General features: G+C 45.0%; 1 protein-coding gene across 2 annotated transcripts; it reads right to left on the bottom strand.

Moving 5' to 3' along the window:
* Positions 1–208: 208 nt before the first annotated feature.
* On the bottom strand, positions 209–17321 carry SNAP29 (synaptosome associated protein 29). 2 transcript variants are annotated; one of them, XM_081175158.1, is made up of 6 exons: positions 17192–17321; positions 10130–10499; positions 3266–3462; positions 2633–2718; positions 2185–2289; positions 209–518 (listed from the first exon to the last, which is right to left on the bottom strand). In XM_081175158.1, the coding sequence occupies exons 2-6, from the start codon at positions 10352–10354 to the stop codon at positions 361–363; spliced, it is 771 nt and encodes a 256-aa protein (XP_081031284.1). In that variant the 5' UTR covers positions 10355–10499; positions 17192–17321; the 3' UTR covers positions 209–360. The 2 variants fall into 2 exon arrangements, with proteins under 2 accessions (XP_081031284.1, XP_081031285.1); XM_081175159.1 differs by having other exon boundaries at positions 17196–17320.
* Between the last annotated feature and the right edge of the window lie 285 nt (positions 17322–17606).

The following is a 17606-nucleotide window of genomic DNA, read 5'->3' as shown; positions in this document are numbered from 1 at the left end:
AATGCACCTCGGAAGTCAAACAGCTTCCAAGCTGTGTTTCTCCATTTTTCCTCGGTTTTCGAATGTTTCAGAAGTCGGTCTTCCGGAATGGATTGCGTTCAAAAACTGAGGTTCCACTGTACCCCAAAATCAGAAGCTTAAAGAGGCGATGGTGAAAAGCACCCTTAGGCATGCCTATGTAAAAGAAGGTGGTTTCAAATCTCTCATATTGCACTTCAGGTTATTCGTCTTTAATTACAAGGCAAATCAGTCACATAAACCCATTTTTCTTATGCTGGTTGTTTTCCAGATAGCAAGATGATCTCCAGCTGTATAAAAGGAATCAAGTTCTTGTGTGGAGGTGAGAGATTTGGATCTCCCTTAAAGCTCCTTGATCTTTTTGTCTGTGCTTTTAATATTGATGTCCAGAGTCTCCACCTTTGTGGTGAGGCGGCCCAGAATTTCATCCTGCTCGTCGATTTCAGACTGTAGGCCCAGAGCGAGGTTTTTCAGGCGGCCCAGCCCAGAGGACATTTCATCTGCAAATGGACGGAGACAATGGAGCAGGGTTAAGAGCAAGGATACAGGGCAGGAAATGTGTTTGGGAAGTCAATTCATAATAAAGCAGCTGCTCCGAGAATATTCTGAGCGAAGGAGCCAATAGTTAAAGAGGATGGTTGTTCCTTATCTGTGGCTTTGGAATAATAATAATAATTTATTATTTATACCCCGCCCAACTGGCTGGGTTTAACATTCAGGGTGCGCTCTTGCAATTGTTAGCCTTTATAGTCTCACAGGACTATTTTTTGTACAAACTAACGCAGCTACCTCTGTAAATAATAAATTATGATTATGATTATTTATACCCCACCCATCTGGATGGGTTTTCCCAGGCACTCTGGGTGGTTCCCAACAGAATTAAAAGCACAATAGAACATAAAACATTAAAAACCTCCCTAAACAGGGCTGCTTTCAGATGTCTTCTAAAAGTCAGATAGTAGTTTATTTACTTGACATCTCATAGGAGGGCACCACTGCCTGATTCCCTGCAACCTCACTTCTTGCAGGGAAGAAACCGCCAGGAGGCCCTCGGTGCTGGACCTCAGTATCCGGGCTGAATGATGGGGGTGGAGACGCTCCTTCAGGTACACTGGGCTGAGGCCATTTAGGGCTTTAAATGTCAGCACCAACACTTTGATTTGTTCTCAGAAACGTTAAGGTAAAGAGAGCACTGCTGCCTTCAAACATATTGCTATTTCTGATGCTCTTCCAACTCACAACCACTATCTTTTTGGAGCAGCAATTAGTAGAAGAAGAAGAGTTTGGATTTGATATCCCGCCTTTCACTCCCCTTCAGGAGTTTCAAAGCGGCTAACATTCTCCTTTCCCTTCCTCCCCCACAACAAACACTCTGTGAGGTGAGTGGGGCTGAGAGACTTCAAAGAAGTGTGACTGGCCCAAGGTCACCCAGCAGCTGCATGTGGAGGAGCAGAGACGCGAACCCGGTTACCCAGATTACGTGACTACCGCTTTTAACCACTACACCACACTGGCTCTCTAGTAGTTAATCACATCCACTTAATTTTTGGCAGTCAAAAGTGCAACTTGTAGAATCTGATGAGAGCAGCTGCTATTGCGCATCCCTTAATTTCTGCACAGCAAAGGAGAGGAACCTTTGCTCCCCTGCCCCCCAATGTTGCTGAACGACAACTTCCATTTCCCCTGGCCATCGGCCATGCTTGCTGGGGATGATGGAAGTTGAAGTTCAGAAACAACTGGAGGGCCAAAAGTTCTTCTGCTCCCGTTGTGCAGGAAACAGAGCCCTTGTTGGCAATTTTGCAGGAGGAAGCATTGCGCAGCAAAGCAACCTGTCTGTCTGCTGCCACCCTGCCATATCCTTTCACTACTCCAATTCCTTTTATACCCCCTGATTAATCAACAGAAGATAATTAATAACAGTCCTACATTCTTGTTTTTCAAGTTGTTTTAAGACTTCTTATGTAGCAAGCCACTAACTGAATTATTATTAACAAATATTGATGTTAATCATTTTTCCATCACCTCCTATTTCCATGAAAAGAGAATTGAAAACAGGGACACATGCTTCTCTCTGCTTGGGAGAAAGCCCCAAAGGAACCAAAGAGATTCAATTTCAGGTAAGGAGCTGGTATTAAGCATTACAAAGTTCAGGTTGTCATTACTCACCTAAGTTGTTATCGACTTTCTGATGGTAAGCTCGGAGGTGTTGATTCCTTGGGTAACTATCAGGTGGGAACGAAGACTCTGAACTGGTTCCAGTGGTACTATGCTCTGGCAAGGGGAAAAGGTGAGTTTTTAGACATTCGCCAAACACCAATTGATGGCTCCAGTTCTTTTTAAAAAAAGAAAACTATTTTAATGTAGCATGTGTGCCTTATGGCAAGTATGGTTTTATACTGAATTACTGGAACACATAATTACTAATTAAAGGTGGTTTGCAATTGGAAGTAAACAACACAATGCTTTTCTTGCAGACCTGCCAAATCACTATTCCTGCTTCTGTAGCCTAGTTAAGAGGCAAATTTGGCTTCTATCAAGAACTGCCATACCAAAAAACCCTGAATGTCCAACTCCTCCAGGCCTGGCATGGCCTTTTAAACAAGTTTAAACAAACCTGAATTATCCAACTTTCGTAGGTTTGGATGACTCTCCTGGTACTTTGACTCCTGTTCTTTGCTAACGGAGATGGCTTCTTTTAATCTGGAGATAAGAGAAAAGACAGGTACCATTCCCAGTGTCCAAATAGGCCTTGCATTAAGGGCAATGGCTTTTAGAAAAATCATTTCCCTTTCTGCAGTCTTTCCACACCCACACGCATTCGTTGTTGTTTCCTCGCCTCCCTGGCTCCTGATCAGTTCAGAATGAGTCTACAGGGTGGGGGGGGGGGAAACCATTTTCAAAAGAAACCTGGGGATGCACTGATCTTAAAAAATCCAAGGATGGAGCTGCCAGGAAAGCACAATGTTCAAAAGGCCTTGTTTCAAATACTGCGTTTTGACGCCTTTTGCATCTTTCCTGACTCTGCTGAGAATGGTCCAAAGGTAAATGTAAGTACCACGTTCTGATGCAATTAAGGGAGAAGTTGCAATGTGATTTGAATCTTTCCTGGCCCCACCGAAGAAGAACGCTGGGATCAATCTGAAGTCCAAACTTCCACCTGCAACCTGGGCTTCCACCCCCACTCTCCGACTCCCAGATATCACGATTTACACCTTTCCTAGCTGGGAAGAGAATTTGGGTTGCTTACTTGTTGCTTGCTTGGTATTCGGCAGCCCCGTTCTGCTCAATCTTGATCTCTTGTGGCTTGGCTTTGAAGTAATTCACAAAGCCGCCAAACACACTCTTAATGCTGTTGATGTGTCTCTGGCTGGTTTTCAGATCTTGATCCATCTTATCCACCATTCGTTCGCTGCGTTTCAGTACCTCGCCTTGCCGTGTGAGCTCCTATGGAAAACAAGAGTTTGTTTGTTTTTTTAATCATTTTTATTGATTTTCCAATTAAAAAACATCCAATTAATATATCAAATCATAATCCAATTAAAATAAAAAACTAAAAAACAAAATAAACCACAAATTATAATCCAAATTATAATTATTGATTTTTGGGGGGCTGCCCATAGTCTGGACCTCTGAAGCATTATCTCCAAATCTCAGTCCTGCCCTGGCTCTCCTCGTTGTTTCCATATTTTCCACATCCCGATTTTAACGCTTTAAAGATCTCTGTCCCTGGCTCTATGATTCTCAATCATGTCAGACATCATATATCCTTTCGTCCGTCGAATACAGCTTTATTTGTGTATACAGTGGTACCTCAGGTTACAGATGCTTCAGGTTACAGACTCCACTAACCCAGAAATAGTACCTTGGGTTAAGAACTTTGCTTCAGGATGAGAACAGAAATCGCGCGCTGGCAGTGCGGGAGGCCCCATGAGCTAAAGTGGTGCTTCAGGTTAAGAACGGACCTCCAGAATGAATTAAGTTCTTAACCCAAGGTACAACTGTATATATTTTTCCAACTGTCTTTTTACCAAGAGTTTTTAATGGGTCTGAAGAAAAGCGCCGCGAAGTGTTTTAAGTCCGCAAAGAACCGGGTTTTGAGAATTGCACTCCCTGGTTGTATTGCCACTCAAGAAGAACATGAGACGAATTTGCTGGATCAGGCCAATGACCCACCCAGCCCAGCCTCCTCTTCTCACTGTGGCCGACCAGCTGCCTGCAGGAAGCTCTCAAGCAAAAGCCGAGCCCAAGAGCCCTTTCCCTTCTTGAGGCTTCCAGCAACTTGGATTCAGAAGCCTCACTGGCCTCTGACCATGGAAGCACACACAGCATAGCCAAAATGGCTAGTAGCCAATGATAGCCTTTGGCTCTATGAGTTTGTCTAATCCTCTTCTAAAGCCATCCAAGTTGGTGGCGATCACTGCCTCTTGTGGGAGTGAGTTCCACAGTTTAATTATGGAATCTCTCAAAGGACCTGTTGATGGCATTTTACCATTGTACTGTTGAGAGTGTATTAACTTATGGTCTCTGTGTGTGGTTTGGGAGCTGCAGGGTCAGGGGAAAAACAATGCTGTCCAGGGTTGTAAAGACTGCGGAGAGAATAATTGGGCGCACTCTTCCCACCTTGGATCAAATCTACGCTTCCAGGTGCCATAAGAAAGCTGCAGAGATAGCGCAGGATAGTGCGCACCCCGGAAATGATCTCTTTCAGCTTCTGCCTTCTGGAAGAAGGTACAGGGTTATAAAGACTAGGACTAGCCACCAGAGAAAGTTTCTATCCAAATGCGATTTTTGTTTTAAACGCAGTGTAAGGTAGTCTCTATAGGAGTATATTGTATTTAATTATGGGGTATCAGCATTTTTAGGGGGCTAACCAAGTTGGGATAGCAGGCTTGCGGGTTTTTGAATGTCTGATGTAGATTTTTTTTAATTTCGTTGTTCTGTATGGGACAATGACAATAAAGATTATTGTATCGTGCTGTGCGAATAAGTGCTTTCTTTTGTCTCTAATCCACAATTTAGCACAAGCTGGAACAAACCCAAGTAAAGCCTTGGGCTCCCCCTTTTCCTTGCAGTATCGCTGGAATGAGTTCTTCACCAGTAGTTCCCCTTGCCCAGAAATCTGGACTGTCATGTTCTGAAAACCAGAGATTTAAAACAAACTCCGATTCATTTCAGAACAAAGCCGCTTCAAGCCATTGGTTTTGCTTGTTTAACTAACCAGAGTTTGTTTTGGACTGTAATCTTTGACTTGTAAGAAGTGACAAGTCAAGATTCTGGGAAAGAGGGATTAAATGCTTGTGATGTACCTCCTTCGGACTATATGGGAGTTGATGGGGATTCAGGAGAGTGATCCCAAGGGTTCGCTTGGGCTTATTTCAGCTCATGCATGTGAACTAAACAAAGGTTTAGTACAATTGGAAAAGAGGCCCTTTGGTTCACTAGATTTCTTCAGCAAGTTGCTGCGTAATGCTGATCTGGGCAGCACAGTTCAAGAAGGACACTGACAAACTGGAACGTGTCCAGAGGAGGGCAACCAAAATGGTCAAAGGCCTGGAAACGATGCCTTATGAGGAACGGCTAAGGGAGCTGGGCATGTTTAGCCTGGAGAAGAGGAGGTTAAGGGGTGATATGATAGCCATGTTCAAATATACCGTATTTTGCGCCCCATAAGACGCTCCGGCCCATAAGATGCACCTAGTTTTTTGGGGGGGAAATAAAGGAAAAAAATTATTTCCCCCCCAGGCGCGGGGCTGGGGCAGCCCGAGCTTCCCCCGACCCCAGCCCGCAAACAGGCAGCTCTCTGCAAGCCGTGGGAGCCCAGCGGTGGTTCCCGCTGCTTGCGGAGAGATCCGCGAAGCCTGCACGCGCTGGGATCAGCGCGGGCAGGCTTCGGGATGCCTGCAACTCTCCCCAAGCAGCGGGACCGTTCCCGCTGCTTGCGGAGAGATCCGCGAAGCCTGCAGGCGCTGGGATCAGCGCGGGCAGGCTTCGGGATGCCTGCAACTCTCCCCAAGCAGCGGGACCGTTCCCGCTGCTTGCGGAGAGATCCGCGAAGCCTGCAGGCGCTGGGATCAGCGCGGGCAGGCTTCGGGATGCCTGCAACTCTCCCCAAGCAGCGGGAACGTTCCCGCTGCTTGCGGAGAGATCCGCGAAGCCTGCAGGCGCTGGGATCAGCGCGGGCAGGCTTCGGGATGCCTGCAACTCTCCCCAAGCAGCGGGAACGTTCCCGCTGCTTGCGGAGAGATCCGCGAAGCCTGCAGGCGCTGGGATCAGCGCGGGCAGGCTTCGGGATGCCGGCAACTCTCCCCAAGCAGCGGGAACGTTCCCGCTGCTTGCGGAGAGATCCGCGAAGCCTGCAGGCGCTGGGATCAGCGCGCGCAGGCTTCGGGATGCCGGCAACTCTCCCCAAGCAGCGGGAGCATTCCCGCTGCTTGGGGAGAGGTCCGCGAAGCCTGGAGAGCGAGAGGGGTCGGTGCGCACCTACCGCTCTCGCTCTCCAGGCTTCAGCGAAAGCCTGCATTCGCCCCATAAGACGCACCCACATTTCCCCTTCATTTTTGGAGGGGGAAAAGTGCGTCTTATAGGGCGAAAAATACGGTATAAAAGGATGTCACATAGAGGCGGGAGAAAGGTTGTTTTCTGCTGCTCCAGAGAAGCGGACACGGAGCAATGGATCCAAACTACAAGAAAGAAGATTCCACCTAAACATTAGGAAGAACTTCCTGACAGTAAGAGCTGTTTGACAGTGGAATTTGCTGCCAAGGAGTGTGGTGGAGTCTCCTCCTTTGGAGGTCTTTAAGCAGAGGCTTGACAACCATATGTCAGGAGTGCTCTGATGGTGTTTCCTGCTTGGCAGGGGGTTGGACTCGATGGCCCTTGTGGTCTCTTCCAACTCTATGATTCTATGATGGTGATGAGAAATAGGAAGTAGTAATCCTTTCTATCTCCACGGTATTTTCTTGAATTCTATTTCTACTATAACATTTATACAGCAAGATTTGCTGAAGGCATGAGGAAGCTAAGATGTGAAGACTCTGCTGATGCCTAATTAAAGCTCACCTGCCTACTGAACGGCACCTGCTCCTTTCATGACCTGCTCCTTTTTATTTTTTAAACCACTACCTGAAATATTTGCCGGTCCAAGTTCCTACCTACAAGTGAAGAACAAAAGACTGCAGTCTCTCTGCCAAATTTCCCTCTAGTCTGATCACAAGACTCTTTCAGATAAGGTCTGATAATTTTCCCAGGGAGCAGGAAAGGCTCCATTTGGCTTCAGCCTCTAGAAAACACCACAGTTCAGTCTATAGACTAAGAAAAACAATAACTTGGATAGATTTCAACCTTGATTATTATTAAAAAATATCTTTATGAGCTTGTTTCAATTTGTCATCTTCTAGTTTATCACACACTCTGGGATACAATTATTTGAAGGAAATGGACTAAGCATGCAATTTCATTTGCACCACACTTGAAGAAATCAACACCCACGGTTGGAGAGGACAGAACTAGCACTCGTTCCTAGTACTTTCATAAGTTCAAAACACTTCACCTTAAGCATCTTTTTGTCATATTCCTAACAACAATGGAAGCCAGGCCACTACTGTCCCCATATTGCAGATGCTGAAGCCAGCAGTGCCTTGCCTCAGTCCACCTGGAAAGATTGGAACCAGGGACGTCCCAATTCAGTATCTCTTAGACTTTGGTTTAAATATGTATATCAGGCACATCCAACTCCCAAGAGACTGCGATCTACTCCCAGTATAAAAAAACTGGCAGTGATCTACCCAAGGTGGCAACTAACTGGGGAGAGATTTGCCCAGAGTTGTTGAGTTTTTTGGGGGAAGCAAAGGTAGAGGCGCTGCTTTTCCATGATCACTTTCTCTCATCCTGCAATCTACCCAGGGCACCCCAGCAATCTACTGGTAGATCACGATCTACCCATTGGACATCCCTGATGTATATGAATGGAATAATTTGAACGCAAAGTTAAGCACTTGTATGGCTGGAGAGCCAAGGCCCTACAGATAAACTTACTAGGATAAAAGGCAGCAGAAGATTGCCCCAGTCATACCAAGAAAAATTGAAGAACAGCTCATAACGGCTAGTCTTTTGGTTTACTGCATTTATTTTTTTTAAAAAAACAGCCTCACTTCTAGAAAGACATTCCAGGAGGCCTTATATTAGTGGTTCTGCCAACCAAAGATGCCTAGCAGTGATTCAAGTCTAGGCTTCATAATTAAAGGAAATGATTAATAGGAAAAACTATGTAGTCAGGTGTATGCAGAAAGTGGCTGAAGTAGGCCTGATCTCCTTTCTAGCCAGTGGCTTAGAAATCAAGCACATTTACAAATGATAGGTCCAATGTCTTCAGCAAGTTTCACATATTGTTTTGTTTTACAAGAAACAAGACACCGTGGTCTGAGACAATGACAAAGTCCATCTCCTTCAGAGAGATGTCCTTTTACAGCTGCTCAGTTCCACCTGCCCACAATAATCATTTCCCAACAAAAGCTCTTACATGGATGTACTGCCATGTCTTCAATGAAACCAAGATACAGTGGTACCTCGGGTTAAGTACTTAATTCGTTCCGGAGGTCCGTACTTAACCTGAAACTGTTCTTAACCTGAAGCACCACTTTAGCTAATGGGGCTTCCCACTGCTGCCGCGCCGCCGGAGCACGATTTCTCTTCTCATCCTGAAGCAAAGTTCTTAACCTGAAGCACTATTTCTGGGTTAGCGGAGTCTGTAACCTGAAGCGTATGTAACCCCAGGTACCACTGTATAAAGCAGGCTTCCTCAACCTTGGCCCTCCAGATGTTTTGAGACTACAATTCCCATCATCCCTGACCACTGGTCCTGCTAGCTAGGGATCATGGGAGTTGTAGGCCAAAAAAACATCTGTAGGGCTGAGGTGGAGGAAGCTTGATATAAAGGCATATGGTGCACAGAACCAACAAATTCAGATGCTGTAACTGACATGAGCTGGTCCCGTATACTTTGAAATAATGCTGGAAAAGTTGGTTGGAAAGAATGTTGGAAATAAATGTGTGGACCAGGGGGTCGGCAATTTTTTTTTAGCCGTGGGTCGGTCCACTGACCCTCAAGACCTTGTGGTGGGCCGCAGAAGTGGCACCGGGGTGTGGTGGGGAGCTGGAAGAGGCGGTGAGGGGGTTAAGTAGTCCTCGCCCACTCTCAGCGCTTATCTTCTCTGGGGCGGCCGCCACCACCATCGCGGCTGCTTCTGGGTAGAGGGAGCTCGTCCGCTCCGCTCTCTGGCCCACAGGAGCACCAGGGCGGTACAGGGAAGATGAGCGGCACGATAGGGCTGGCTCCGGAGAGAGGCTGCTTAAAATGACGCTCAGCCAGCCCCCTTCCTCTTCTAGGCAGGGCAGGGAGAAGCCAGGAGGAGGGAGGGAGGAGGCGCTGCTGTGGTGTGTGAGAGGTGGTGGTGGGGAATGGAATGGTGCAAGGGGAAAGATGGCGCAGCCCGAACGAACAGAATCCCCACGCCGATCCAGGAACAGTCCGCAGGCCAGATCCTGAAGGCAATTGGGCCTCATCCGGCCCGTGGGCCTTAGTTTGCCAACCCCTGGTGTGGACAGACTCTGAAAATCTGCCATTTCTGAAAGGGCATTTGAGGATGTACTCAAAATCATCATGCAGCTTTTACTCCTAAAGAAGTATCCCGGTTTTTTCGTCAGTTCTCAGACTCTGATCCTAAACACTTGGATGTAAACTGCACTGAAATCAATCCACTTACAGTGGTACCTCTGGATGCAAACAGGAACCATTCCAGAGCCCCGTTCGTATCCAGAGCAGAACACAACCCACATCTGCGCGTGCCGCGATTCGCCGCTTCTGCGCATGACATCATTTTGAGCATCTGCGCATGCGGCGAAACCCAGAAGTAACGCGTTCCATTACTTCCGGGTCGCCGTGCAGCGCAACCTGAAAACGCTCAACCTGAAGCGACTTTAACCCGAGGTATGACTGTACTTCCAAATAACACATAAGTTGACATTATTATAGAAAAAAATACTGAAGAAAGTTATTTTATCAAATATACTCCCCATAAACTACAGCAAGGTTAATCTTAAGATTCTTGCTTACCTCTGCGGCAGCTACGCCAATATTCTCAGACTCATAAATGAGGGACAGAGCGCGGTTGCTGCTGTCCACAGTGGCCTGGGACCGCCTCAGGACTTCTTGCTGCAGGTACCTCTGTCTATCCGCCCCTTCTCTAGGGGGCTCATTACTTTCATTCCACTTGACTGGCTTTAAGTCTTCATCCTCGTCTTCGTCAAAAGGATTGTAGCTTTTTGAGTAAGCCGACATAATTGCAGCTCGGAGTACGGGTCTTTTCTGTGCGTGAATGTAAACAAAAGGGAGACTAGAACGAAACCAGACCGATGTTTTTCAGACCCAGATCAATGCCTTCATGCCAGAGATCGCCAGCAACGATGGGATGGAAAGCCGGATTCTGTGAAAAGAAGTGAGTAAATTTAAACACAGATTGAAATGATTTGACAGAACACCATATAGGAACAACTGACAGCTCCTCCCCCAGCTCAAAGCTATTAAAATATATTTTTGCTCCACTTTCCTCCAAACTCTGACAGGTCATGCTATTCGGATTAGTGTGCCAGAGGCTTGGTAGAGGAAAGGGCAAGTCAGTCAGGAAATAGCAAACTGCTGCAGATGACCCAAAATGGGCGGAACTAAGTCACATTCTTGCCTTCTTCCGTACCACGTGGCTCAACCCATTTGCTTCAAACATCTCAAACTGCCTGCTTTGCCGGTGTATTTTCACAGCTAGAGTACCTGCCTTTCGACAGTAGTGTTTCAGCAACACGCACTGTATGTTTTGATCCATGGAAGCAGCAACTAGTATGTGGATGTGGGAGAAGCTCAGATCTTACCAGCTTTCGATTTATACCAGTCCTATGGTATACCTTTGCCTCATCTTTCCATTTAAACCACTTCCAATGCTACAAAGAGGCCACCTTTCAAAACTTGATGCATCCTTGCTTTAAGCTGGTTGAAAAACAGAGGAGGTTGCGGTAATCGTGGATCAAACTATCCTCAAGAAGACACTATTAGAGAATTCAGCTGTGCTGCAAGTTCTGCCACTAAGACAAATAGCTTCCCATTTTGGCTATACTGTCAGCACACTCCTTTTGCAAACCCTAGAAACTTTACTGGAGGTTTTTTTTGGTGGGGGATCCTTATCAGCACAGTATGTTTAAAATGCAAGAGCACCCCCTGGCCTAATCTGAGAGCTTGATTAACCGTTCCTTGTCTCAGGACAACCTGAGTCACTGCATTGTGCCATCCCCTCCTGACCAGATCAAATAGCATTTTGAAGGCCTATATTGTGCACATCTCTCAACAAAGACTGGTCACTGCAGCCTTAAGGCAGGCACTCTGAAGTCTGCCCCATCATGACCACCTGAAGCACAGCCTTTAGAAATTTTTACTTGCTATGTGGGATTTTCTGCCTGTGAATATTAGGTAAGTGCCTAATATCAGGTCAGTGGTTCTCGAAGGGTGTGTCAGAAGAGTATGGCAAGTGTGGCGGGGAGATTCAAGGACATAATGTGTTTAAATCAGTGTAGTATAGTACAGTTTTACCTTGGTTTTTGAACAGCTTAGTTCTTGAACGTTTTGGCTCCTGAATGCCGCAAACCTGGAAGTGAGTGTTCTGGTTTGCAAACTATTTTTGGAAGCTGAACATCCCACGGGGCTTCCGCGGCTTCCTGCAGCCAATCAGAAGCCATGCTTTGGTTTCTGAACATTTTGGAAGTAGAATGGACATCTGGAACAGATTCTGTTCAACTTCCAAGGTACGACTGTATATATATATTCCAGATAAAAAAAATTCCTTCCAGTAGCACCTTAAAGACCAACTAAGTTAGTTCTTGGTATGAGCTTTCGTGTGCATGCACACGAAAGCTCATACCAAGAACTAACTTAGTTGGTCTTTAAGGTGCTACTGGGAGGAATTTTTTTTATTTTGACTATGGCAGACCAACACGGCTACCTATCTACTACTATATATTCCAGAATATGGATATCTTTTCAAAATGAGAGCAAGAGCATCAAGTGATATGGAGGACAACCCTAGTTGTGATCCAGAATTACCATTTGAACAGTGCTGGAGAAGACTAATTGAAAGCTGTATTTTGGATATCCAATGACTTCCCTTCTCCTTCCACAGTTCATTTTACGTATCATACATTCCTTCACATTTTACTATAGCTATTCAAATCAGTTTTCGACTTTTACATTTGTCAAAAATTATTTACTCTTGAAGTTATCTTAGTGCTGCCAGCATTTTCAGCTGTATACAGTTATTTTCCATATATTCAAGAAATGTTTTCCACACTTCTTTAAATATATGTTCTTCTTGCTCTCTTATCCTATGTGTTAAATCTGCAAGTTCTGCATATTCTGTCAACTTAAGTTGCTAATCCTCTTTAGTTGGGACCTCGCTCACTTTCCATTTTGGGGCTGACACAACACGGGTCGCAGTTGTTGCATAAACAATCTTTTCTGACACCTTGGAAATTCTGTCTGGGTTCAAGATGAGCAGGTGACAGCAAAGGTTACAAGGTTTTTAGCTGGGGCAATCAGAATAAGATCCACTATTTGACTATTGAGTAAAAACCCTAAAATGTATTTTATATACAGTGGTACCTCGGGTTACATATGCTTCAGGTTACAGACTCCGCAAACCCAGAAATAGTACCTCGGGTTAAGAACTTTGCTTCAGGATGAGAACAGAAATCGTGCTCCGGCAGCGCGGCAGGCCCCATTAGCTAAAGTGGTGCTTCAGGTAAAGAACAGTTTCAGGTATGAATTCATTCCTCTGGAATGAATTAAGTACTTAACCCGAGGTACCACTGTAATTGTTTCTATTCTTTGTATATCATACTGTTGTTTTATTGCTATGGCCGATAGCTGATGCAAATAAAGATTCATTCATTCATTCTGTCTGTCTGGGTTATTTCCAACAGAAAAGACTCTGGGTTTTTGGGGGGAAAGTAGTTTTAAATATTTTTTTCAATTCATTATAAATCATTTCCTAATATACTTTTATCTTTTTACATGTCCACCACATGTGAAAAAAGTTTCCCTCTGCTTCTTTACACTTCCAACACGTTTTATACTTTCTGGATGTTTCATGATCATGTCAGGTTTCCTCCCACCCTTTGGCTGTGCGTCACCAGAACAAAGCAATTTAAGTTTACCAGTTTAAGAGTGCTTAATGATCAGAGCAAAAGAACAAAGAAACCCTTCTTGGAACGAAGGTGCTCCCAATTAATGGAAACAAGAGGAGTTACCCACCCTTGAAGAATGGAGAATGAAACTTACGGACTATGCAGAACTGGATAAACTGACTGGGAAGATTAGATACCAACGTGATCACAGGTTCATTGAGGACTGGGGAAAGTTTACAGATTATCTGAAAAGCATATGTGATGAACAGACAACGCTAGTAGGATTTAAAGAGGTTTTGTGAGAGTTAAAGATGTATTGTAAAAAAGAAGTAGATCTGAAAAGGATATATTAAATGGCAATATAATATTAGAAAATGAATTAAAATAGAAAATATGGATGATTGGTGGAAAAGCTGGTGGAAGTCCAAAAAGTTGAAATTTGTGAATATTGTTTGGGATGGCAAATTTGTAAAAGAAAAATTTAATAAAAATTATTAATAAAAAAAAGAAGGTGCTCCCAATTAAGCTTCCCTCTTACTTCCCCCTTCTTGAAACCTGATCCCGCAGCCACTGAGCCTTCTCCTTGCCCTTGGAGATAAAGCCTGGACGCTTTCTAGCGAAGGGGAGTCAGTTCTCTCAATCTCTTCCTGTTCTGCTTCTCCTAGTTGTTCCCTGCTCAGCTCTGCCCAGCTGTTGTTTTCAAACTATGTCCCTCTGCAAACCAATTCTCTAAATCTACGCTACTCCACTGTTCCTAGGCAGCTTCAGGATCCTGGTCAGGAGCAGGAAGTGTGTGTGTGTGGGGGGGGGGGTTCCCACCATTCCTCATCAGATCTGTAATCCTCAGTCTGGTCTCTGAGATATTATAAAGTACGTAGCTGTGTTCCACGTTATATATTTATCAAGCACTACTAGGAGTTATTTCCTTTTGTTATGAAACATATTTCTTATCAATAAAATTTTTGGGGTGGCATGAGCAAATTTTTATTCTGAAAGTGTGTCCCAGAGAAAAAAGTTTTGAGATCCGTTGTTTTAGGTCCTTGCTAAAGACTTCTTTGTTTAACAGTCTTTTCCTGCCCTGTGATCCAGGCAGTGTGCTTGCATTGCTGAAGCAGGCTTACCCAAATATACTAGCTTTAGGATCTGATCGCATGATACAAGAGCACTAGGACAAAAGCATTACACAAGCTAAGAAGAGGCTGTCTGAGCAATAATAAACTAAGACACCAAGGATGTGTAAGACACCTTATCATGTGCACTTGGAAGCAAGCCCACACAGAGCAATGAGACTCATGCTATTATCAATTGGTAGTTGCCAAATTCTTTGGGACTTACTTTGCAGGAAGTGCAAGTAACAATGCAGAGAATGCTCCTGGGCCCAACTCCAAGTGCTAATTTTGGCACTTTTGGCACTTCACATCTTAGAATCAAGGTAGTTAAATGATCAATTAGCTCCATATGTACCTGTTCAGATCTTAAGTCTTCTTCAAGGTGTCCCTACCAGGTAAAGTGTGGCAGAAGGATACAGAAGAAAGGATCTTTTTAGTAGTGGCATCCCAGCTATGAAATGCTCCAATCCGAAAGGTTCACTTGGTGCCCACCTTGACATCATTCCAACACCAGGCACAGGCATTTAAAATTTGTTTCAGTGTTAAATTTCATTTTTATCAAGGCTACTGTTGCTATGCTTTTTATAACGTTTGATTAACTTATTTTAGGCTTTTGAGATTTGCATTTATTTTTGTTAAAAGCTACCCTGAAAACATAGCCATGGGATGGCACCATACCAACATTTGTAAATAAAATTAAAAATAAATACTACCCACAGACCTAGGTCAGGTGTTGAGCTAGCAGCAGCCCTAACTCTGGGTTTAAAAATAAAATAAAAAATAAGCCACTTTGAGCACTATTTGAGCACTATTTTGGATCAAACAGCAGGATAAAAATAAACAGTACGCCAATGGAATTACTATCATGAACCTAATTACTCATCACCACTAGTTTATTACCATCAACAAAAGCACACACCATACAATTCAAAATAATCTTAAGTACTGAGCAAAATACAAAGCAAAGTATAACCGGAGGGAAAAGGGATAGAGGGTTTTTTTAAAGCGATCTGATGAAAGACTATCCCCCACCTGTTTCGAAAGGGGAACCTGTGGCCCTCCAGATGTTGCTGAGCAACAGTTCACATCCTCCCTGGCCCTTGGCCACATTGGCTGAGACAGATTGGTGCCGGGAACTGAAAAGCATCCAAAGAGCACCAGCTTGCCAATCCATGGCATAGAACAGGGTGCCCCGAACTAGGGTCTCCAGGTGTTTTGTTTTTGGACTACAATACCAATACCAGATGGCTTAAAAAAAATCTCCATCCCTTTGCCCTCCAGTTATACTTTGTATTTTGCTCAGTACTTAAGATTATGTTGAACTGTATGGTGTGCATGTTTTTATTAATGGCAATAAACCTGTGGTGATGAGTAGTTAGGTTCGTGACAAGTAATTCCACAGTATATCATATTTCAAGGGTCAGCAAGGCTGTTGGGAGGACAAAGCGACTCAGATCCCCCCAGGCAAGCCTACCTCTTGTTCTGAGGATAAGAAGACACAGGGAGGTGTGTGAGCACCATAAATGTTTCCTTTTGCTCCTTGGGGGCAGGGCGGGGTATAAACCTGGTTAATAAGATGTCAATAGACCATCCTATCACTGCAGATGGTGACAGCAGTCACGAAATTAAAAGACGCCCGTTTCTTGGGAGAAAAGCAATGACAAACCTAGACAGCATCTTAAAAAGCAGAGACATCACCTTGCCAACAAGGGTCCATATAGTTAAAGCTATGGTTTTCCCAGTAGTGATGTATGGAAGTGAAAGCTGGACCATAAAGAAGACTGATCGCCGAAGAATTGATGCTTTTGAATTATGGGGCTGGAGGAGACTCTTGCGCATAGCTGTCAACGTTTCTCCTTTTTGAAGGGAAATTCCCTTATTCTGAATAGGATTCCTCGCAAGTAAAGGGAAAAGTTGACAGCTACGCTCTTGAGCATGGATCAGCAACCTTTTTCAGCCGTGGTCCGGTCCACCGTCCCTCAGACCATGTGGTGGGCCAGACTATATTTTTTTGGGGGGGGGGAATGAACGAATTCCTATGCCCCACAAATAACCCAGAGATGCATTTTAAATAAAAGCACACATTCTAATGTTAAAACACACTGATTCCTGGACCGTCCGCGGGCCGGATTGAGAAGGCGACTGGGCCGCATCCAGCCCACGGGCCTTAGGTTGCCTACCCCTGCTCTTGAGGGTCCTGTGGACTGCAAGAAGATCAAACCTATCCATTCTGAAGGAAATCAGCCCTGAGTGCTCACTGGAAGGACAGATCCTGAAGCTGAGGCTCCAATACTTTGGCCACCTCATGAGAAGAGAAGACTCCCTGGAAAAGACCCTGGTTCTGGGAAAGATGGAGGGCACAAGGAGAAGGGGACGACAGAGGACGAGATGGTGGGACAGTGTTCTCGAAGCTACCAGCATGAGTTTGACCAAACTGCGGGAGGCAGTGGAAGACAGGAGTGCCTGGCGTGCTCTGGTCCAGGGGGTCACGAAGAGTCGGACACAGCTAAACAACAACAACAGCAACAGACCATGGGTAGTTTGCCTACCTATGATATGAGGGCTGCTGCTATCTCAACACCTGGCACAGCTCTGTGGGTAGTATTTTTTAATTCGTTTATTTATAAATATTGGTACGGCGCCTTCGCATAGCTACGTCCTCAGGATAGCTTTTAAACAAAAACAAATGCAAATTTAAAATAAGGCAATCAAACATTTTAAAAAATAGCACCCCTGATCCCTGGTGCTGCTAAGCGTGGGATGATGGGAGTTGACCATCCTAAGGAGGAAAAAAGGAGGGGAAAGCTGCTTTCTGTTAGCCCCTTTCCCCGGCACTCACTCACCCACCAGCAGCGGCGCCCCCGCTCTTCGCCTTCTCGCTTCCCGTCACGAGCCGAGTCTGCTTCCTCTCCTTCTTTCCTCAGGCCGGTCAAGCGGGCCAAACCACTTCTCCACCTAAGGCGGGGGGGGGGGGGCGTGGAGAGAGAGAGAGAGAGAAGAAAATGGGAGGGGCTGAGAGAAAGCGAAACAAGATGGACGCGGTCGGACTGAACCAACACACCGCTTTGAGAGGGGGTCTTTTTTTGAAAGAAAATATTACAGAATTGTAATTTCAAGGCTTTTTGATCCTCGGGAAGAACAGCTCACGGTAGGCGGAAGCAGACATTCGATTTGGTGAAAGGAGAAAAAGTGGTCAATACGCTTTAGGCACATAAACACAGTCTAGCCTGAGAGTTAGTTGGTTGAGTCTCTGCCTTT

Source organism: Podarcis bocagei (assembly GCF_964188305.1).
Source record: "Podarcis bocagei genome assembly, chromosome: 16".
NCBI classification, from domain to species: domain Eukaryota; kingdom Metazoa; phylum Chordata; class Lepidosauria; order Squamata; family Lacertidae; genus Podarcis; species Podarcis bocagei.
Note: the sequence above shows the minus strand (reverse complement) of the source record. Positions and strands in the feature narration are given on the sequence as shown.